Source organism: Sinohyriopsis cumingii, chromosome 16, assembly GCF_028554795.1.
Source record: "Sinohyriopsis cumingii isolate HCF-2022 chromosome 16, ASM2855479v2, whole genome shotgun sequence".
NCBI classification, from domain to species: Eukaryota; Metazoa; Mollusca; class Bivalvia; order Unionida; family Unionidae; genus Sinohyriopsis; species Sinohyriopsis cumingii.
The window spans coordinates 63,920,097-63,944,757 of record NC_142976.1 but is presented as its reverse complement, the minus strand read 5'-3'; the positions used below and the strand labels follow the sequence as shown (position 1 = coordinate 63,944,757).

Here is a 24,661-nt window from a genome sequence, read left to right as displayed (position 1 = left end):
ATAAAACAAATCAACTATCCGCAATTAACTCATATAAAACAAATTAACCAGCATCAATTGACACATATAAGACAAGTTATCCAAAAGCAATTAATGCGTATAAAACACGTTAACCATCAGCAATTAACACATAAAAGGCAAGTTAACCAAAAACAATTAACTGATATAGAACAAGGTAACAATCAGCAATTAGCATATGTAAGACAAGTTATCCATCAGCGGTTAGCTTATAAATTAATGAACCATCCGCAATTAACTCATATAAAACAAGTTAACCATCAGTAATTAACACATATAAGACAAGTTATCCGAAAACAATTAACTCGTATAAAACAAGTTGACCATCAGAAATTAACACATTTAAGACAAGTTCACAAAAGGCAATTAACTCATATAAAACAAGTAAACCATCAGCAATTACCACATATAAGAAGAATTAGCGATTAACTAATGAAACAATTCAACACTCAGCAGTTAACTTATATAGAACAAGTTAAACATCAGCAATTAACACATATAAGACAAGGTAGCCATCAGCAATTAACGCGTAAAGAACACGTTAACCATCAGCAATTAACACGTATAAGACAAGTTAACAAAAATTAGTAACTCATATAAAACAAGTTAACGATCAGCAATAAACACATATAAGACAAATTAGAGATCAGCGATTAAGCCATAAAACTAGTCAACCATCAGCAAGTAACTCATATAGAACAAGTTAATCATCAGCACTTAACACATACAAGACAAGTTAGCCATCAGCGATTAACTCAGAAAATAATTTAATCGTCAGCAATTGACTCATATAAAACAAATTAACCATCAGCAATTAACAAGTATAAGACAAGTTAACCAGAAGCAATTAATACATTAAAACAAGTTAACGATCAGCAATTAACATATAGAAGACACGTTCACTGAAAGCAATTAACTCATATAAAACAAGATAACCATCAGCAATTAACACATATAGGAAAACTTAGCCATCAGCGATTAACTCATAAAACAAGTCTACCGTCAGCAATTAAATTATATAGAAGAAGTTAACCATCAGCAATTAACACATATAGGACAAGTTAACCAAAAGCAATTACCTCATATAAAATAAGTTAACCATTAGCAATGAACACACATATGAAAGTGTGTGTGATTAGAATTTTTAACGTAGCTTTAACAATTTTTCAGTCATATCGCTGCGATGTCTGCAGTGTGGCAGTTAATAGTGATGTCTAGCACTGGAGGATCATGCAGCAGACATGTAGCATGATGTCCCACTCAGTCACATTATCCTGACACCAGGCCGACCAGTCCTAACACTAACCTCTTAATGCTGAGCGCCTAGCGAGGCAGCTGTCAGCACCATTTTTGTAAGTCTTTAGTATGACTCGACCGGGGTTCGAACCCACGACCTCCCACTTCTGAGGCTGACGCTCTAACCAGTGGGCCACCGGAGCGGCCAACACACATAAGACAAGTTAGCCATCAGCGATTAACTCATAAAACAAGTCAATCATCCGCAATTAACTCATATAAAAGTTAACCATCAGCAATTAACACATATAAGACAGTTAACCAAAAGCAATTAACTCATATAAAACAAGTTAACATACAACAGTTAAACATTAGTTAGTTAAAGCAATGTCAGCCATCAGCAATTAACTCATATAGAACAAGCCAACCATCAGTACCTCATAAATAAACATTTCATAAAATTACATCATATATTGATCTGTGTGAGTCTCACGATACCGTGAGTTACATTAATGTATTCCCACAAGGTCATTTCGAGACGGAGCACTGACGTAGAAATTAGGACCATTGTTTATGGTATGTATACAATAAAGACCGCAAAATTTATGTCAGTATGTTTACATCCTTCGTATTCTTTGTGATGTTGACTTACGCTAGAGTTAATTTGCTCACAAGATATATATGTCTGTGTCTGTGTGAGTGAGTGTACTTCAACTCATCTCAAATAAGTCTGCCATAGGCACTGTAAGTATTTTAAATACTAAATGTACACTCTACGTGCCTAGTGTACTGTTTAAAAATCCTATTTAAGGACTTCGTAATATATGACTGAAAGATACACAAGGTAGTTTGATAAAATGAAGCACGTGCAGTAAACCAATGGTAGATTAGAAACATTGCCTACACATAAGGCAAATTGACTTTGGTCAAAAATGAAAGATTTAGGAAAATGACTCAGTCTGCCGAGTTGCCTTCAATATGTGCTATGGAGTACAATTATCGATCAACGATGCTGATTTTTTTTATTTGCGCGTGTAGAAGATTTTGGAATAGATTAGGGGAAAAAATAAAACATTTTGATCGGCATAAGAAATCTTTGATATGTCTTTCTTATGAATGGTCTTGACAAAGGAATTACTGTTTCCTATGTCTTTTAAAACTTTTTTTCAACTTCTTTTCAAACTAAAATTCACAAATATTGGTATCCAGGAAAAAAAAACTAAACTAAAAACGCATTTACAATTTACTTGTAGATCTAACAACACAACAGGCACACTTAAGTTTGCTTGGTCGTTCACAAAGATATATTTACACGCAGATGTCTTAACTGCTTCTTGTACACGGTTCCTGTCATACCTGGCAGTATCAACCCAATGGCTTAACTAGTGATCAGTTTAATTCAGTGATATAATGCTTTTACATGTTAGCTGTCAAAGTTATACAGACGCATATGTAGCAAAAGCTAAACCAAATAAAAGACATTAGGAAAGAAAAGTACATTGGAGTATTAAACAGCAAGCTTTACCGTACTTCTCCTATGAAAGTACCAAGAAACCAATACAATATTTTATCAACATGTATAGAATGGGTTAATCCTCGGATATGGTTTTGTTATACCATTCTCCACTTACATTCACCCAGTCCCACCATCCACATATCCTACGCCCCCAGTTTTTTTATGGCGTATATCAATATTTTAGAACCGTTGTGATTGCCTGCATTTAAAACTAAAAAAGAATGTTTTACGTACAGGGGTAAATGATAAATTGCAACATCACATACGCATGCAGGTTTCGAAGTGCACAATATTTTTTTAAAATGTGTGTGTTAGGTGTTGAAGTCAAATTATTGAACTTGTTCATTGCGCGTTGCGTGCGTGTGTGTTTGTCTGTGTGTGCGAGTATATTGAAGTTATTCAATGCGCATTGAGAATGAATATCCAGATCTGAACGATGCAATTGCACAACCCTTCAGTACCTGTAAGGAGACGATCTGAAAACATATTATAGGAATTTGCGCATAACGAGCGATGGATCGTTTGATCTTTCTCTTCACCAACAGTGTTATTAAATTCCATACAGTTCCTGATAGACGCGTATCCATCGTCACATTTAGACGATGCGATTGAATACAGTTCCCGAGTCACGTGTATTAAAATATCCTTACCTGTATATGGATAATTAATAAACACGGTATTTTTTGACAGTATAAAAACATGGAGTTTTTAATCCTCTTACATCTGTGTATTTTGATTGGAAAAAGAAACAAAACACAAGGAGGCTAGGAAGTTTTTAAACATGGGATTTTGAATTCTTTTTAGATTCTTTAGGAAGAAAAAAGGCTCGCCAGGGAAGTTGTGAAGTTTAAAAGCATGGAGTTTTAAAAGTCCTTCTTAGATCCCTATATTTTGCTTTGATGAAGTGTAAAATACGGCATTTTGATACTGTCAATATACTTGCACCAATATTAGTATCATGATACCGGCATTACATTCATTTGTTTCAACGCCAGAATGAGGCCATAGTCGTGTTTCTTCGTTTTGAGATCATTTTTAAGTAGGTTTAAGCATTCTGGTTTAAGAGAACATACATTAGCAATTTTCTCTCATCGTTCACTTTTCACTGGCTACCCATAATATTTATGAGTATATTTGCCGCCTTTTTTCCTTTTTTATATGCATTTTCTGATCTAAATCAATGAAAATTACCTAGAAGATAAATTAACTATTCATTGTGGCTTTACTTATTATACAGTATATCTCATATTTCGCATTCTGTTATTTGGATACATTTGTATGTCTTTTTATCTATTGCTAAAATATATAATTCTAGCTCTGAAAAGCTGCATTGGTGTTGCCTGTCTATTTTACGTTTGATGATTGGTAGGTTTTGAAACGTTTGTTGGATGTTAAACACAGATTTCAGTTACTGTGGCCTATTTACGACACCATAAACTATCAGGAAAATCAATCTTGCACGCTGTCATTTTCTGTTTATGTTTTGTCCGAAATAGGTCAAAAAATAGGAAGATCTAGATTATTTAAGTACACACGTCGCTCTCTCTCTCTCTCTCTCTCTCTCTCTCCACACGTCCGCCATCTCTATCTCTCTCTCTCTCTCTCTCTCTCTCTCTCTCCACACGTCCGCCATCTCTTTCTGTGAAAAATGAGATTAGCGCTAGCAATATTTGGTTGAATTGTTAAACATTCTACAACTTAAAACGTCAGATCGGAGAATAATTCAATCCTTTACTTGTAATTTCAACTTTAGATATACGAAGAAAATGTACAGGTTCACATGTTGACAAGTCTTTGGCTCAGTTATTCCAAATAGGTCCCACGTTTGATAAATACAAGGTGTTGAAGTTTCATCTGATCATGTTTCTGATTCACTCAGGTATTGCAAAACTTATCGTAAACGGCCTATATATCAATCTACACATCTTTGCATCTTTACATTTATATACAGATCTTTCGTTCTGAATAAAAATGTGAACCCTGGGCGGTCGATTCTCTTCCATGCCCTCCGTTACAGATCGCTTAAATCTTAACTCTGTTTACGTGCATTCAAGTCTCACTTCGGACCAGCAATGGGCGAGAAAGATTGCGAGCAGCCATCCGTCAGTCGGTGGTTCTTCCCGACGTTTCTTCGGGTTCTTCCTCCACAAAATACACTGACAGCTATACATAGCTTATCTTTACTTAAAACAGACTTTACATCCACAAAACCAATCCGTTTAAAGAGAGTAAATATTTTTGATTTATTTGAGGTGGGAGCTTTGTATTGCACACATTAATCAACATAAAATTGATTTTAGTTGAAGAAGCTGTCGTATACTGTTTAATGTTGTTTCTGTTTATCTTGAAATCAGTCATTCTACTTGCAGCAGTTAATTGTTTCTTACTGATGTTGCAGGAACACGACATTCACAGCAATAACATTTAACAACGCTTAGGTATTGAATCATTTAAAACTAACATTTTATTAAGTGGCAAAATAAGTCACAGTTCTGTCTTATTCAGACCCAAGTATAATTTTAAGTGTGTTTGTGGTTGTGTTTGTGTTTGTGTGTGTGTTTATGTGTGATTTAGATTTTTAACGTAGTTTTAACAATTTTTCAGTCATATCGCTACAATGTCTGCAGTGTGATAGTTTATGGTGATGTCTAGGACTGGGGCATCATGCCGCAGACATGTAGCATGATGTCCCACCCAGTCACATTATCCTGACACCAGGCCGACCAGTCCTAACACTAACCTCTTAATTCTGAGTGCCAAGCGAGTTAGCTGTTAGTACCATTTTTGTACTTCTTTGGTATGAGTGGGCCGGGGTTCGAAACCGCGACCTCCCGCATCGAGGCGGACGCTCTAACCACTAGGCCACCGGAGCGGTGTTATACTTTTAAGAAACAATTAAAAACACGTATACGTTTGCCAGACCGGGAAATATTATTTCCAAGATACTAGAAAACACTACAGCGTACAGGTGAAAATGAATAATTATGTTTGGCACTGTTATGAAATGAGATCGGGTAGTCTGGGCGCAACGCCAGCCAGATTTGTAGATAAATTTCGATTGATAAGGCAGTCAATACAACGGCTGTTTGAAAACTTACAGATGAAAAATTCATTGAGAAAATGAAACATTATAGCGATATGAAATCCACGTATCGATGTAAAAGATATTTATCCTACGAAAACGTCAATACATTTGAAAGATTTCATGAACACAACGTCATATGAAAGAAAGCTTATTCAAGTTTAACCGATTGAAACATGTTAAATGAAAATCACCAGAATGTTCAAGACAATATGAAATATTTTGCCTTTAAATACTTTGACATCTTTACGAAGATTATACTAACGAATGATACATTAAAAAAGATACATTGATGTTATTTGACATCTTTCTTGTTTGAAAGAATTTTGTAATATTTATAAGCAGACCTATTAACTCCACGTTGTTTATTGTTACAGCGCATCCAGTTGGTTATGGTGCATCCTTTAAAAGGTAAGTAAAGCTGAATTCAGAGTTGCTAACGGACGGATTACGATATATTCGTTGTCGCATCCCATCTTAGGACTCTTGTAATCTCGATAGCCTCAACATAACAAAATAGGTTAGTCAATACCATGTTCAGAAAAATCATGAAAAAATAAAGAAAGAAAGAACAAGCATACAATGAAAGTAAAATGAAGGCAAGAACTATTTAAACTCCAACTAACCTCGTATGCACTGGTGAGGCCCAAGTCGTGAAACACGGGTAGGAAAGCGTGTGCAGCCAGTGGATAAGTGATGAAATTAGAGAACAAAATCAGCCAGTATATGGAACCATTGTAATAGACTTCCGCTGGAACTCCCAGCACCATCACAGCGGATAGAAGAGTGGCCATCAAGGACAAGCTCACCGGAAGTATCCCCATGGTTCGGCCTCCTAAAAGGAACTCTCCTGTATTTTGCTTGTTTCGGTCTTTCCATGCAAAAAATATACCAATAGCCGTAGAAATGACAAGGGTCAGGGCAAATATGAGATAGTCCGCCCAATGGAATTCTTTCACGCTCGCCATTTCCTCTGAACGGAACGATTCGAAACAGACCTGAAAAAAATATGTATGATGTGATATAAGATTTACGAAGAGAACATGCACAAGTATTATCCAATGGGAGACCGAAGTCTGTCTATTCCTCTTGCATCTAATTGGTGACGCCAAAACAAAATCTCTTATACTGCATTTTAGAATGTCGCTGTCCTTGTGTCCATTCAATTTTTCTTTCGAAGAAAGCATCTTGCCGCAGTATCATCTCCTTGGAATAAAATATTGTGTGTAAACTTTTGTGACAAATATAGACAAGGTTTCTCTAAGTGAATCAAAGCCTGCATAGTTTTCTTTTCAAAGTTTAGGACAAGGTCTGTAAAACAGTCAATTTTGTATTTCTAGGAGAGAAAAAAATTGCATTCTTGCACAAATTCCAATTTTAAATAAAAAATTAAACAATTTTTTCTTCTCGTTCTTTGATACAACCTTATAATTAGTAACTTGTATATTTGTATATGTTTTCCCTAGTATTTATTATTATACCCATGAATAAAAGATGATGATGATGATGATGATGATGATGATGATGGAGATGGAGCTTGTGGTAGCTGTGATGATGACAATGATGACAGTTATTGTTGGGGTTGGTTTTTATTTCGTTGTTACTAGATGATACTTAAATTTACCAATCCAAGATTTAAAAACGAAATCTTTCATTTTAAAAACATGAGGGCTTTTAGAAATAAAACGGTATTCGGCCAAGGAATATTGCGATGGTTTTTAAGACAGGACAAAAGTAGCATCACCAAAATCATGAATTATATGATATTTGTCATGAGACGTTCGGAGATATTTTTTTCTCAAATTAATTTTAATGTGTTTCGCCACAACTGTTTTCACTGATAAGTCAATATTCATGGGGAGACTGACTGTATTTTGGAACCAATACATTACTTATAAGTTAACAACCAACAACAAGCAATAATAATAATAATAATAATAATAATAATAATAATAATAATAATAACAATAATTATTATTATTATTATTATTATTATTATTATTATTATTATTATTATAAGTTACATTATTTAAAATACCTGAACAATATGGCCTTAAATTTTAAAACTAAGAATGTTCAAATGAACTATTTGACACCAGTACTTAGATAATAAAATGATAATTTTAATATGAAGGGAAATTCGAATCTGTCAGGCTGTAACTTTGCACGACTGATATGGAAACTTCAGTTAGTAAATGATCTAAAACACCTGATTTTAAATATTAAAAAAAAATTGATGGGAAATAGTTTCTCATAAATGCTGGCAAAAGTTTGACATTTGTAAGCTCCGTCCATGCCATTTGCACTGCAACACTAATATGTTGACCTTTATGGCGCGAAATCTGGGCCGCTGACGTAAAAATACACTTGCATATTGTCATTTTCAAACAGTTTCTTTTACCCACATTCCGTGAGAACATAATCTTGTAACATACATTTGTTTTCATCTTATGGTATCAAAAATCAGTTTGTTTCAACAAATTGAGAACTTTGACGGACATTTCGCCGCGAACAATTATAATTTGATTATGCGTGATATATCTTAAAAGGATTAGATTTCCATGTATAGTAACATGGGCACCGGTGAAAATTGTTATTGATTGTTATGCTCCGTATATATTATATATATATATATATATATATATATATATATATATATATATATATATATATATATATATATATAACAATTCAAACAAGTTTCCAAGTTTCTTTATATAGTATGTTGCTTGTTTTGATAGATTAAATTGTGTCGGTGACATTTAAACTGTATTTTGTGGAATATTATTTGTACTCTGGTATTTTTGTATTTTCTTATTAATCTCATACAACGCATCAGTTTTGTTAAAGTAATTAAGGTACAAATAGTTTTAAATAAATTTTATGTAAATGTCTGTATTCAGATTTTCTACATTGACTTTGAATGTATTTGTCATATATTCGTGTTATACATTTTATTGGGTAGACAGTGTTGCAAGAAAAAACAATGAATTTTGGCTCAGAGAAAATAGATAGGACCACACATCGCTCGAGGAAGTCGGGTTGTCAAGAGAGTTTTATACGCATTGGTTTTTTATTCAAACGTTCAAATAGTGCAGGTACCTGCGCCGCCTGACTCTACTACTGTTGCTGAGTACTATGATGTCTCCAAAGTGTTGCCATAAGCTGTGGAACACTACCGCGCATTGATACCCGAGGTATCCATCTACTCCATGACAACGTACCAGCGCATAAACCTGCCGCCTTGGCAGACGTTCTGAAAGAGCACGTCATTCGAACTGTGCCACTTACAACCCTGATTTCACTCCAAGTGAAGAGCAGGTGATTTTACAGCCGTCATGAGGTTGAGTGAGTTAAATGAGAAAAATGTACACGTGAAACAATATCTAGACCTTTTAGCAATTCAGCAGGAAAAATATTTACATGAACCACGCTGGCAAGTAAAAACATTAACACTAAAGCTGAGAACAAACTCTGCATTTAAATGTAGCAAAAAGTACCATAAAGCTGAGAGCACACTTTGCATTTAAATGTCGCAAAAAGTACCATAAAGTTGGGGAAAACAACAACAAAGACGACAAAAATATTAATCCTTCGAAAAGAACAAAAGTTAATTAATGGGAGCTACTAAAATTAGTATCGGTCAATGAGTCATTACCTTAAGAAATATAATCATATCAACCACATAAAAAAATTAAGAGCAAACGGTTACCAACAGTATGAAACAAAATTAATGCAATGGTGGGCCTGTTCTTTGAATTTGAAATGGTGTGTGATTTTTTTTTTTAATTTACTAAACATATTAAACACCGCGAAGGAAATTGTGTTGATGAATTGATATTGACTATAACTAATTATGAGGAAATTCTATATGGAAACATTTTCAGGACCATTCCCAACTTATATGTAGAACTAAAATCAAGTGTGATGATAATGATGATCTTAAATTTTGGACGTGTGCGGCCATTCGACCATGTATGTCCACTTGAGGGATGGGAAAGGAGCCACCATCTAGCAAGATTTTACATCTAATCTGAGTGTATGAGCACTCATTTGGAGGAAACACGAGCCACCACTCGATGTATTTATGCATGCACCGCATGCTTGGGTTTCTTGCCTGGTTGTTGCAAAGGCAGGAAAAAGTGAAGGTGCTGCGGTGAAGGACTCCCGATATCCAGGTTGTCGATCTGCTCTTAACAATTTTGAATTGATGTTAAAAAAAAAACTCTGTGCCATTTGTAACAATATGAGGGTTTTACTAGCTCGAAATTATAATCGTTGTCACCTTGTGCGACGGGGCCTGATGGTTTGAGATTATAACTACCTAGTTTATTGAAGGGTTGTTGTTAGTTTCCTTCCGGTTATTATGGGGTGTTATTTTAAGTCAAATTGGTTACCGCCTTCTGCGGTGGGCCATGATGGTGTGGGCTTATGACCTCCTTTCACAGTTAAGTTATCATGTGTGATGTGTGCAGGCGAACAAATCAGATTTCGTGTCCTTCAGATGTAAGACAAGGCGAGAACCTCTCACCTGTCTACTGTCGTTGTTTCTCAATGGCCTTTAAAACTGTCTGTAGCAATATCAGTATACTGAGATAAACATTTAACTAATCATGATGGTGTTATGTTTTGAATTGTTGGTCTACGGAAGCAGACCCTTTTCAGCCTAATTTATAAGTTTTGTAGCTGTGATTGTAAACGTTTAATATAAACTATACCAGAACTAAGATTTGTATAGAATTGAAATACACTGAGATATTTTTCGAGGAACCAAATTCTTTTTAAATCTTTGAAACATAATGTCGTACAGGCAAAGAAAACAACATGTATTTTATGCAAAAATAATAAACACGCGACTTACATATTCCAAATGACTGACAGCTATAATACTTCCACTACATAAAGTATAATCAAATCTGCGTTACAGTGAGCATTCTGGCTTTTTAAAAATACATGTACTTCGATTAATGGGAATCTGCGAACAGATTTTCAAAGAAACATTACTAAACAAGTAAAAATCGTTCATATTTAAATGCAATATGGTGAATTGTAAACAAAACCAATTGATAATTTAATTAAATCTAGAATAATTGGGGATATAAGTTCAATAGCAAATGGGGAACAAAATCTGAAATTTCTTAAACTTTATATTAAATCCTGTTTAACTATTCAAACAATGGTGATATTTCTAATTAAACGGTTTCTTGCAATAAAAACATTCATTTTATGTTGTACGATACGATGTTTTATTTAATAACAAGATTCCATCAATAATCCGAGAACCACCAACGAAAGTATTATAGACACAGTGGTTGATTTGTACATACAAGAGTATAATTAAAAAGTATGTGAATTGTCCAAGGAAAGAAAATAATGTACATTTAGAGAAGACATTAGTTTGAAGATTACATGATACCTTTAAAGACAAGGATATGTATATTTGTACCGAAATTTAGACCTAATAAGCATAAATCACCTGTTGAGTAAAGGCAATGGGAGCTGTATCAAACGAGGATAGGATACATAACCCATGTGGAGGGGCAAGTGGGGAATGAGTTTCACTATTCGCGTGTCTTTCCACATATTTTATGAGATTTAGTAACTTACCTGGACTCCTACTTTTGCATTGGACCAATATTTGGTGAAGTTTCTTGATCTAGAATTCATAACAAATATTGTTGTTGTATTGGGGTTTAACGCCATTTTTCAGCACAAGATAGGCTATGTATGCCGGCCAGTATTAATGGTGGAGGAAGAACCCGGGAAAACCCCGGGAAGAACCACCGACCCACGAGAAGCTACTGGCAAGCTTTCTCACATACCCACATTGGTCGAATCCTAGACTCGAACCCACGCAGACAGAGGTGAGATGGCAGTGATCCGTAACGGAGAGCGCTTTAGACCACTCGGCCACTCGGGGCCCCTCATAACAAATAAATCAAACCTTATGAAAAACGTCTAAATTTCTTAAAAGCATCATGAATGTGTTTGCAATACTAATATAGAAGAAACTTTCCCTTTTACGAATGGTAGTTTTGGATAGTTTTTTTCTATAGCTTTTTATTCTTTATATCAATATTTAATCTTTGTACTTGTTCAGTGGCGGTGCGAGGGTTCACGACACCTAAGTTAGATGTTCTTTGGTGGCGCCCTACTTTGCAGCAGAGAACAATAGTTTTTGTCAGTTGCCAACCTCCCTCCTCCCACCTCCTGAATATAAAGGTGAATGTGAAATACCATGCAAACTTCAGCTCCCGAAAAGAAAAGAAGCTCCCGATGACGCCCATTCATTTGTCGTCTGTGGACAATTGCCCCCTCCCGGCATACACCCACCCCACGCCGCTATGATATCGTTTTGACATATTGTGATTCTTATATATATATATATATATATATATATATATATATATATATATATATATATATATATATATATATATATATTTAAACTTATATACCGCTCTTATTATATTCTTTTCTTACTTCACTTTTGTGTACGTTGCTTATTATGTATTTGAAACTGATGAGTATCTACGGTACACATTTGTATGGTTTTACTATGTCTCAACATCTCATTAATAATAACCGTTGAATTTTTTTATATGGTAGAGTTTTATTAAGCACTGTCTTGACGCATCATTTATGTAGTCTTAACGCTTTTTATTGATGTACTCTCTCTCTCTCTCGCAGTGTCCAGTTACTTTAAACACTAAATAATATCGACCCCCTAATATATATATATATATATATATATATATATATATATATATATATATATATATATATATATATATATATATATATATATATATATATAATCGGCGCCACCTTATAGGTAATTTGCGAGAGGCCAGAGAACTATTGCATGGATAGGGCTTAGCTTTGTTATATTCAATTCTATTACATGCATATGGTGGTGTTATTTAATTATGACATTCGCTTCGTGTTAACGTGATGATTGCCATGGAAAGAACAGGTCTACAAAGAGGCGAAACAAGACATGAAAGTATTCAACATTTTGCCCATGTGTTGCTCAGTTTGTGGTTATACATGGCGTATTCACAAAACGTATTATAATGCTATAAATATATTATACCATTTTATGCCATGTAGCTGTATATTTAGACTTAAAGACAGAAATAAATGCAAACATGCTCCTAGCAGTCAATACAAGACATGACTTTATTACATTAAGGTAGCAAACTTTACAACACTTGCGGTGTTATATCATAATGTTTAACAGGGATTACAAAATTCGGAAAACACAATATAACAACATGCAAATATTTTTCAAGAATCGTATGTTACCTGAATTCATTAACTAATTATATTTAGTCCTTGAAATGTAAAACTAAGGTATACATTTTTGTCTTTCATCGTGAAGGTAAGAACATGACAGAATGTAGTATTATTCGCCACCTCTTTCTTGCGACTGGCAGAGTGTACAGTACCTTCCGTTATAGGAAACATTACCACTCAAGCGGGCTCAACAGGAAACAATGTACATCCCGATTTTGCAAGTCACCTTAAAATTGGTTCAAGTTTGGTTACAAATTAAAATTGTGGTTATTGTCAAAAACTTCTAAACTGCAATGAAGGACGAGAAGAAGATGAAGAGATTGACAGACAAAAAAAATTACAAGATTGGAATACCGTGATCATCGATTAGATATTTGAAAAAGTAAATATGCATTTAAATCAACTGATATTATGAAAAACCTTTATTTCTTAAAAGAAGTATGATGCTTTCTTAAAATGATTTGGAATTGAAAGTAGGCAATTTTTTTATAACAGTACTAATAATCAATCATTTGGTGCTTTTAATTTCTTATAATATAATAAGTAACATTGCTTAGAATAAAACTTTCACTAACTCCTTAAACAGTTTGATAACAATTAAACATAATTACACAAAATTATCTTAGAATCAAAGAATCATTAACATCTTAAATCATTTAAAACATTTAACAGAATAGCACAAAAACATATCTTATATTAAGAAGAACTACGTTCTATCGAGATTTAAATACGTTTTCATTAGCTGAAAGAAAATGACAAAATACTGAACATCTAAATGATTGCGACATAAATAAGTTTAAACACTTTTAAAACAGATTATCTTTCGCAAATTTTTTTGGTAAAATATAATTTCCGATGATAAAGAAAATAACTGAATGTACTATTGTACACATACCCTTATCTCTTCCAAAAGGAACAGTCCTATGTGTACGATCCAAGCTCACTCGACTGAATGTTTTCTGTCGTCGTATAAACGATTAAATGTGCTTACAAGTAAACAGATCATCAGCCACACGGCACTGGGACAGTCAAGTGGTTTTGCGTAGGACAAAGTTTTATTTGATTCGGAGAACCCTGAAGGGTCTTTCTGTTTGTTTACTTACTATATTTCGATTTTGCAGCATTTGTCGGTGCCTCTGTATGTGACAGACCATAAACGTTAAACGTACAATATATTATATTGTAGCCTTGTCCAGAAATATGTTTCATTCCTTACAGTTTTCGTTCAATATAGAAAGACATGTAAATAGAGATATCGATCCACCCACCAACCTATCCATCCGTCGATTTATCAAGGCACACGTCTACAAAAACATACAAAGACATCACATTAAAATAAAGTTTGAATGATTCTGAAATGAATAAAATAAAAAGTATCACTTTTGAATCAGAGACATTGGATTCACTTTGCACCAAACTCGAAGTCACCGAATCTGTCTCTTTATGGTATGCTAGGACTTTAAAATAAAATCATTTTCATTGGAAACACATCTTACTTAGATCCATTTATTCCAATATTTGCGCTGCTTGCAAACAACCTAAGTGCTCTCAAGACCTTAACTTTCGTAAGATGTACTAACAATACGCAAGAACCGAGCTAGCATACTGACCGCAACGAATAAAATTAAACATAGTTAGTCATTAATATTCAAGAATAAAATCCAATGGGTGGCAAGATAAATTACCAAGACTAACTTATCAGGAATTTTCAAAATTGAGACCCGAATGATTTGGGGAAATTGTTCACATAACACCCCTTAAAACAGAAATTGAAGGATTTATTATATCTATAACTTTTCATGCAACCATCATTTTATCCATTCTTCTTTTCGTATCTCTCTCTCTCTCTCTCTCTCTCTCTCTCTCTCTCTCTCTGCATCATCTCTCTTTCTCTCTTTCGCTCCTCCGCGTTGTCTGGATTGATACGGTACGGATTGAAAACGATCGCATGTTGCTGCATATAAATACACCTAGTAAGAAATTGAATGAAAGCCCTTAACCAAGAGACGACAATCATAATGAACAAGTCAGCGATTAACATTGGAACGTAAATTTTCTAGAACTAATGTCGTTATACAGGTCATTAGCCAGCTGATTCGGCTTGTAAATGTCAATTATGGAGGACATTGTTAATGTACATTTTTTATGTGTTTCGTAGTACATTATGTGTAGATTGAAAATCCGTTCATCAGGTAAAGTTCACTTAATCTCGATACCCGAAATTACCGTTGAAATTATTAGCTTGTCAGATTGGCTCAATCTACAGAGTACATTACCTCCCTTGACTAAGGCTTGTTTTGCTGTTGTGTGACGTCGTTATAGGACGCTTATTATACATGTATGGAGTAGAGTTTGACGGCAGCTTACGACACTATAGGCTATATCGTGCTGACTAAAATAAAAGTTCAAAAGAAGTTTTAAGAAATGAAAAATTCACGATAAGTCTAGGAAGATAAAGCCTACAAAATATATGATAAAATATAAAAGGTACAAATTTTAACATTCTGTAAAAGGTATAATAATAATAATAATAATAATAATAATAAAAGATAACCGTAACACATCTAAACTCCTTAAAACATAGTGTCAACGACAATTATATATACTACATTCTCTCGAACAGTCTAAGATATTTTCTGGTGGCACATCACGATGCAGCTGCTTGATCGAGTTGATGTAAATTACTTGTCTCACGGGTTGCAAGTCGACATGACATACTCGACAATAATGTGGGCAAAGCTAAATTTCAAGACACTGAGGCGACAAATCACTGAGCTACAATGCTGATTTGAATGAAATATAACTGTTGCGTTGCATCCTGTTGATGTGGATACATTTCATCCAGTTCCTGCAATCCACTACTGGAACTCATCTTTCCACAGACCTAGTGAGCTAGGCCGCCACGTAATCAATGAAGATAAGTCAAATTTAAATCTTCATTCCTTGTTAGGGAATTGCACGATTACGGTAAAGAATCATACAAGAAACCTTCCTTGATATGGCATCTGCAAACTGGGCTAAGTGGGTATTTCGGGAGAGGTTTGATAAGAGATATCAAAAGACGAAGAATGGGAGGAAATTGACGGTGAACTTTTGATCATTATAAAAGTGAACGCTTAGGGCAGCATTTACAAGACGTCATCGAGAGACCGGATCTGGAAAAAGCTGGTGGTGAAGGTGACACCAAGGCGCAGCGTTTGCCGAAAGAAAGATCTCTCTTTGATTGCGCGACCGCATACCATCAACGGGTCCACGAATGTATGGATTGATGGGAAAAACTAGTAAGATAAGTTCACACCGGCAAAAACACACCAGAGTCATCATCGAGGCCTCGTCAATTTGTCAATGGTGGCTAAGCAGGAACGCGTGTTTCATCGTGTTAATTCATTAACTCGTTGAAAATAGTGATGACATATAATACCAGTGATGAGTTCTGAAGCCCTCCCCATTCGTTACAAAATGAGGTCGTTATGCAGTGTGTCATTGCAAATACACCCCTTTTATTTTCTCGATGAGTACAATCTCGTCTACTAAACCTAAACTCTACATGTTTTTTTTTTTCCGAATCCAATCACCGCGGACATTCCCGCACACTCTTGATCGCATTAGCATCGTTGCGCGCTTATCGCAGTTGGCCTAATATTCCATCCCGGTAGTTGAGAGACATACACGCAAATAATTCAGCAGCAGAGAGGGTGAACAGACCAATTTTTGAGCAAATCTTCTTTGAAAATAAAACTTCATACGAAAAAAATGAAAATACAAGGTCAATAACGTCAAACCGAGGTCTCTAACCGACCGAGATTTTCTCTATTTGGGTTAGTTCATTTTGTTACTTTATCTTTGTCGCTTGTATTTTCAAATTTATATGTGTGTTTGTTTACCCACCCGGACACTCATTGTTAGTCGTCACCCTTTCTGCTGCTGTAGTGTGTGAGTAATTAAGTCATTCTTATATCAATAATGGAATATACACAACTAGATTAGTTCAAGTGCGACTAGAGGCAACTAGGAAATATCTCCCCGTCCGTGATTCTGTCAAGCAACAACTAAGAGCGCGTCAGGAGTCTCAGGTGGAATTTACAGAAGGTAAGAACAGTTATTTAAACCAATTGTCGAACCAACCAGTAAAATTGTTATAACAACTGAGGCGGCTCAAAAAGGCTCTTGAAACATTTTTTACCTGTTGATTTTGTTGGCCGTCTTCAAGCAGCTCAACCACCACCCCAGCGACCTCCTCAACTACAACATGAAGTTCAACCACAACCTCTGCCAAGAGTCAGAATTAACATCATAGATAAACTCATGCCCGAAGGTATTACCGCTTTCAAAGACCCAAACCAAGTAATTAATATTGCCCCGTATGGATATCGTGATAGAGATAGGTACATGAAACCCGAATATGTTAATACTCTAAAAGTTGCTGATTGGGTAAGGGATATATATCGCATCGCTACTGATACTCAGCAACTCTGATCTGAGCAAGATATTAATAGTTGTGACCTCTTTAACAATACAGTATATGAGTATTTTCAAACAAGTAAAGCAAGAAAGGAGAATAAAAGAAGAAAATATGAAGCAGCAACTTGGAAAAGCAAAGGCAGAAAGAAATCGGCCACAAGAGCATGGAAGAAAAAGCAGATAAAACAACAATCGAGGAAGAAGCAGCAACTGGAAGTGGTCTTGTTACTCCATGTTCCAATAATGTCCTTGCCGATGTTGAAATATTAGAAATTCTGTTTGGCGTAAGGCGACATGGTAAAAATTCCCCAGAAATTATTATTGAAGCAGCTGATATTTTGTCAACGATTATTTACAGGCGGTATCATGGACATTAATGTTTATCGGTCTCTCATCGATCGATGAAATCATTGATGATTACCACCGTGATTGAGGGAATTTAATTAGATCAGTGACAATAAAATAAGATGATCATACATAATGCTAAACGTGGACCTGTAATGGTTAGGGTGATAAATTCGCGATTACCAACATACAAAGCGATTTACGGTGATGGACTCGGTGATGTTATTCAGGGTCAATTCAGAAGGATAGCCCCAAAAGCAACACCGATTGCACAACAATTATCAATGAAAGATATTGACGTTGTTCGTGATAAAGGTATTGGTGCTGCTGGTGATGTTGCTGGTAAAGCATTTTCATCAATCAAGGATAGACAAGCACGATTAATACAACGAAAACCGTGCCAGTAAAACTGCCCAGTACTGAAGTTATGCCCTCAAATGTAAGCAAAATAACAAATCAAGCTTCAAATAAAAACCAGCAGAGTACCACTATCAGAAAAAGAAGAAACAAATATAACTGCTAGTCTGATAGCAGGAAGTGTTCTTCGTGTTAGATGATAATAAATATAATAAAAAGTTCAAATGTGTATCTGATCCCGCATTTGACATGGATGCGCCAGTTCTCAAAGATCAATCTGTGCGCTATTATCAATATTATTCTTATGACACACGAGAGCAAAATCAGCGATGACGAATCGAACTTCAAGTTCAGGATACAAGCAGATAATTCTTACCCGCTGAAGCATTTATTGAAGTAGAAGGTAGACTTTTACAAGCCGATATTACAGGAATCAGAATTGGTGATCGACCTGGTTTTGTTAACAATGGTGTTATGGCGTTATTTAAAAATGCTATATACATGATTGACGGAAGACCCATTGAATCAGGCCTGTTAAACGTCTATATTGCCACGACGATACTGGACCTTGCAAGATACTGAGGCGATTACTTGAGATCAACTGGTTCGTCAATGATATTTGCAAAAGATACAACTGATCATCCAGAAAGCAGACAGTATGATATAAGACGACCAAGGAACGCCGCCGACAACGCTGACCCTGGTGTGTGGCATGTGGTTCATGATGCTAATCCAGAATTCAACTTAGGTAGATTAATGTTAAATGATGAAGAAGAATATTCATGTGTGATTCAACTATCACACATATTTGGATTTTGCAGACATGTCAGACACCTCTTACTTGAGAAGCGATGCCAGTTAATTTGAAGACTCCAGAAAGCTTGCAATTTCGTTCATACAAGCTGTCTGCTTCATTCCACTATAAACACCGACTAAGTAAGTAGACTGTACCAGGTATATACGTTTGAGCATAAAATAAGGAGAAAATTTGCCTTTCTTGAGTGAATAACTGATATATTGCATCTCGTGGGTGAAAAACAAACAATTTCAGTCCTGCCTTTGCCATTCGTGTAAATACTAAGTTTTTCACCCCCTTGATGAAATATATCCGATATTCACTCAATAAAGAAAATATCATCTATAGTAATTGACGTCAACGTGGTAGCAAGAGGTATCACAGAGAGAAAACTAAAAATATATGTGGAATTTGGCGTACGCTGGACCGCCTACACATTTCAGTTAGCCAGATATTCACCCAAATACCCACGCACCCACTCACTCATCCATCCATCCATCCATCTATAGATCTATCTCTCTATCTATTTATCTATCTATCTATCTACTTAATCATATCTCTCCTCATACATACCGAATTTCCTCCTTTCCTATCGTATACAAACTTTTGTCGAATAGTGAATGCATTGTACCCAGGGAACTATTTACGAAAATTAATTCATTTATATTAAGGAAACACAACTAAATTGGTTTTGCTTGTGTCAGGCTTTTCCAATATGTCAAATATAAAAGTTTTTAGTGATTCTGCAAGTCATGTGTAAATATCTCGATAAGATTTTCACTTAGAGACACGCATATAAAGTTACAGAGTAATACGTCACTTTAAACTCCAATTTACTGATTTAATGACAGCTTATTTACAGACAGAACAGTAAATACTTAATAAAGGTATATCTTGCAGGCATATGTATGATTTAAGCTATTGGTTCACTACTTAAATACTTAAATTATGAATTTAAGAGTTGCTATGAACTCCTGTGCACCATGTTCCAAAGTGGAATGTGGAAGGGAGGACGAGAGATGCGATAGCGACAGTCACACATGTATCTGCTACTACGGTAGTTTCGCCAATGCAGGGAGGTAGGCGAAATTAAGTTAGGAGAGGACAGATTCGTACATTTGCAGTTTCAGATTTATTACTGTCCAAACATCTGTAATTGCCAAGCAGGTTGACGAAATTAAATTACGAGAGGAGGACAGATTCGTACATTTACAATTTCATATATAAATCAAGAATGGCTTGAACAAAAATTGTGGTCTTTTGATTCCATATAATTTAAAGTGGAATTGTTAAATGCAGAATATCTATTATATCCACTGTGAAAAGTAGACTTATGTTTTATGATTCAACTGATAGCGATTTACCCAGTTAAACTCATTGAAAATTTAAATTGTACTCAGCTAACTTAAGAATGAGGGTTATTATGTTTATGTCCACGCAGTTGAACAGTATACGTTAATATTACAGAGTCATTTCTTAATATTCTGATCAAATAATAGTTCCAAAAGTATGTTCTACGTCGCTATCGCTAACTTACATAAACACGCAAGCACAGTTGGCATAGTAATACGTGTATATCGCGTTTAGTTTTCAATACGTGTATATCGCGTTTAATTTTTAACATGTGTATATCGTGTTTACTTTAAAATTCGGGGGGCCCACAAAGGTTAGGAAGCCCATCGCCGTCACAATCTGTAATTCATCGGGGCCTTCTGGAGAATTTTCCTATGGCTCACAAATCATATCCAACATGACTGTCAACGGCATAAAATAATAACGACCTGTTGGTCCGATAGCGACAACTGTTGGACGCTCGACAGGCGGTGAACCAATCTAACTTTCATGAAACTACGAGAAAGAATTTATGACCGACTTCCATCCAAGGGGTTGCCATATAAATGAATATTTATTTCATAACTTGAAAATGCTTTATTTAGGTACCACATTAAAAGACTAAAGGAGTGATATTTGAAGATCATGGTCGCATTCATCCTTGCATACTGACCACATCTGCGGAATTTTACGCAAAAAATGTTGGAATATCAGTGACATTTTGGTAAATTTAGGTTGAAAATGCATTTTGGCGGGGGGCGGGGTGTTTTCATAACTTGAGCACTAAGATGTTTAAACAAATATTTTACCTTCAATGCAATCATTTCTACTTTTATAATTAGGCAGTTGTAAAAAGAGAAAGAAACCATAAACTTGTACTCTGTTCAATATTGATTAGACAAATGTAATAGTGTTTTAGGACACATCAGCACAAAAGCGGATATATATTGCAAGCTGCTAAATTCGAAAAATGCACAAATGAATTGCACAAAATTGTAGGAAGATAAACCCTTCCAAAAATTTAAAATTAAGTACAAGAAGATAACATAAAACGAAAAGCTAATTGTAAAATGTCAATAAAATAACAGATGAAGGTAACGATACGAAACCGATTTCAGTGAATTTACTCTGAAAGAAGAGAGGATTTATCGAAGACGTTTGGAATTCTCAAAGGCCAAATATGTTTTGGGGGTCAGAGTGGGTGATAACCATGGCGTTGGTTTTGGGAATACGGGATTTTGCAATGTTTCCAACATTGAGTTATGCTGATTCTAATTGAGGTCGAATTTATATGCTGCTTTCTCGTCTGTCAGTTCCTAAGGACTGTCATCTCTGGAGGTTTGATTCCACATTCCACCACCAGGGACATACTTTATTGCTTTGTCTTCAAGTGAATTGGAAGGGTTATCGTCATGTTTTCTTATACCACATCAGCAGGGATGTCCTTGAATACCTACAATTACATGGTTGAATTTTACCTATATTCGAGCCCTTAGGTCGAAACAAAAGGTTAAGAGCTCTGTACGTAATTCAACCTGTGGTACAGTGAAGCATTTTTTGTGTGCAAATAGTTAAGGTGCACCACATTTTTTCTTCAAATACCTTGCAATCTGAAGTTCATGGAGATGGGGCGATCCTGTGAGAGATCTTCGCAAAACTCAGGGTCAATGTTGAAGTGTTTCAATGTTGAACTCAGAGAATCTCTGAAGGGTTTCTTATGACCACCTTGAGATTGTCTCCATCCCTCCTTCAGCTAGATCTTTGGTTGTCAATCTTCTGACATTCTTAACATGTGTCCTGCCCATCTCAACTGTGATTTCATCAGCAGAGTGTGGCTGACAAAGGCCACGCTTGCTTTATCGTTTCTGGCCTCGGCTTCAGCATTGGTAACAGTGTGCTGCCAAGATAGTTGAACTTATTCCATGCCACTGGGTTTGGCCATTTGCTGTGATGATAGTTTTTCCTAGCGCAGGTTTGTGCATCGCCTCTATCTTCTTGATACTGATTGTGAGACCACAATTGTTGCAAGCTGAAGAGAAATAGAATATACTCTGATGCATGTTAAATTCAGATTTGGAATTCAGGGAATAGTCGCCATCAAATAGGAAAACACATGCAATCACTTCCGGTAACTTTGTCGTCGCCTGCAGTCTCCTCAGATTGAAGAGCTTGCCGTCAGTCCGGTATCTGATGTTGACACCAGCATCATAGTCACGGCATCGGTAAGCATGGCAGAGAACATAATCCTGAATAGGGATGGAGCCAACACACAGCCTTGCTTGACTCCATTGGTGACTGATATTGGTTGAGATGATTCACTATCTTCCACGACATAAACGAGTATGCTATCAAGGCAACCACATTTTGCCATGGCCTTCAAAAATCTTCTTCGGCTGACTTTGTCAAAGGCTTTTGTCAGGTAGAAGAAATGTCGTGTAAAGGTTGGAGTTCCGTTCAGGCAGTTTTCATAGCGTTGATTCTCGTCCTTTTCTAAAGCCACATTGACTCTAAGGCATTATTCATTGATCAGTGTGATATCGAAGATGATTTAGCAGAATTCTGGCTAGGCTTTTGCCGGCTGTTGACAACAGGGAGAAACACCCATTAGTTTTCGCAGGATTGTATGTTACCTTTCAGCTCGTACAGATGGACGATGGATGCATTCTTGTATTCGAGGGATATAGTTCCACGTGTCCACATTGATTTCAAGAGTTCAATCATCTTGTGTAGATTTCTGCTGGTTTTTCATCTGATCAAGGTGATTCGTTATTTGACAGCAGATCAATTGCTTTCTCAGTTTTAGTGAGTGAGCACTCAGTATTGGCAACGTTCCTGATGACTGCAACACGTAGATTGTCTTCAAAACATCACAGATGTTCTTCATGTCATTCCTGTGTGCGGAGAACTGAATCTCCTCTGCCTTTTTGCTCCGACATGAATCTTGAGACTCTCTGAATTTGCATTGGACAGTTCCATTGACATTGCTGAAGACTGGCTTCCTGGATAACGAATCGCTATTTTCTATACAGGGTTTCTGTCGCCTTTATTTCTCATTCAGAAGTCTCTATGTTGCAACATCGTTTTTATCAAATTAATCCTGATGTTTATATGTAGTGGAACCGAGGGTTTGGGATGAAGTTGAGTACAGCGAGTTTCAACAATATCCATTTTTCCACGACATCCTCGGAGTTTATACCATTTGTGTCTATTTGACTGCACAGTTCTTAGACAAAATCATGTTTCAAATGTTGCTGTTCCAATTTGGAGACATTAAGCTTTCTGTGAACTTTGCGCCATGTGATCATCTGCTTGGCTGATAAATATGGATATGGAGATTGGAGTTTGTGGTCAGCCTCGCATTCTGCACTTCTTGTGACCTTAGTTACTCGGGCATCCTCTCTAACTCTTCTGCGGACGATTACGTAGTCATTAAGAAGCCAGTGCTTGAAGTGTGGATGTATCCAAGACGTCTTGATGCGGGTTGGCAGGCGGAAGACTGTGTTAGTGACTAGGAGGTCGTGTTTAGCGCATTTCTACAGCAGGAGCAGTCAGCTGATTTTGCATTTGCCATAGCGCTTTGTGCCCATGACACATGGACATGTCCGCTAACCTGTGTCAACTCTAGCATTGAAATCACCAAGTATGATGATCTTGTCTGCCATTTGGAAGTTTTGCAATAAGAGACTGACCATTGTTAAGGTGAATCAGGAAATATTTATTACACCTTTTCTAGATACATCCTAATGCTGCGGAGGTGTGCAGTGTATTATAATAATGGCTGTTCAGTAACCCGGGGGTTGCCAATTTCCTCTAATGCTTCGGTCCAATGAAAGCGTCATAATGCTCTGATCCGCCAGTGTGCAGACATGCAGCTACATCGCTCGCCCATCGTCTCAGTACCATAAACTATCTGGTGGAAGGAAGGGAGTAATGTCATGACTTGCGCGTAAGTTAGATTTAAGGGAGGGAAAGTTGCGCAGAGTCGCCCTCACTCTCTCAGGCCTGTCTGAATCCAGTAGGACGACAATGTCGAGCCGTCTCGAGACAAGTCCGGGAGCAGTGGTTGACTATCCGCCTGATCCACCAGATGTCGCTTTCCAAATGGAGCCACGTGGAGCTGTCCACTCTGGGTCGAATTTGTTTTGCGTGTATAATTGTTTATTTATCTGAAATCCAACGGAGTAGCTATGATTTTGCAAAGCGCCTTTAGCGCAAAATA

The 24,661-nt window shown here is 36.1% G+C and overlaps 1 protein-coding gene across 1 annotated transcript in view; it reads right to left on the bottom strand.

The window, feature by feature from the left end:
- The window catches only part of LOC149780588 (sodium-coupled monocarboxylate transporter 1-like), an 82,836-nt gene extending 75,993 nt beyond the window's left edge, over positions 1–6,843 (bottom strand). The window contains exon 1 of the mRNA XM_089936401.1: positions 6,479–6,843. Coding sequence (XP_089792527.1) covers positions 6,479–6,820 — 342 coding nt within the window. The 5' untranslated portion in view covers positions 6,821–6,843. The remainder of the gene's footprint in view (positions 1–6,478) is intronic.
- Between the last annotated feature and the right edge of the window lie 17,818 nt (positions 6,844–24,661).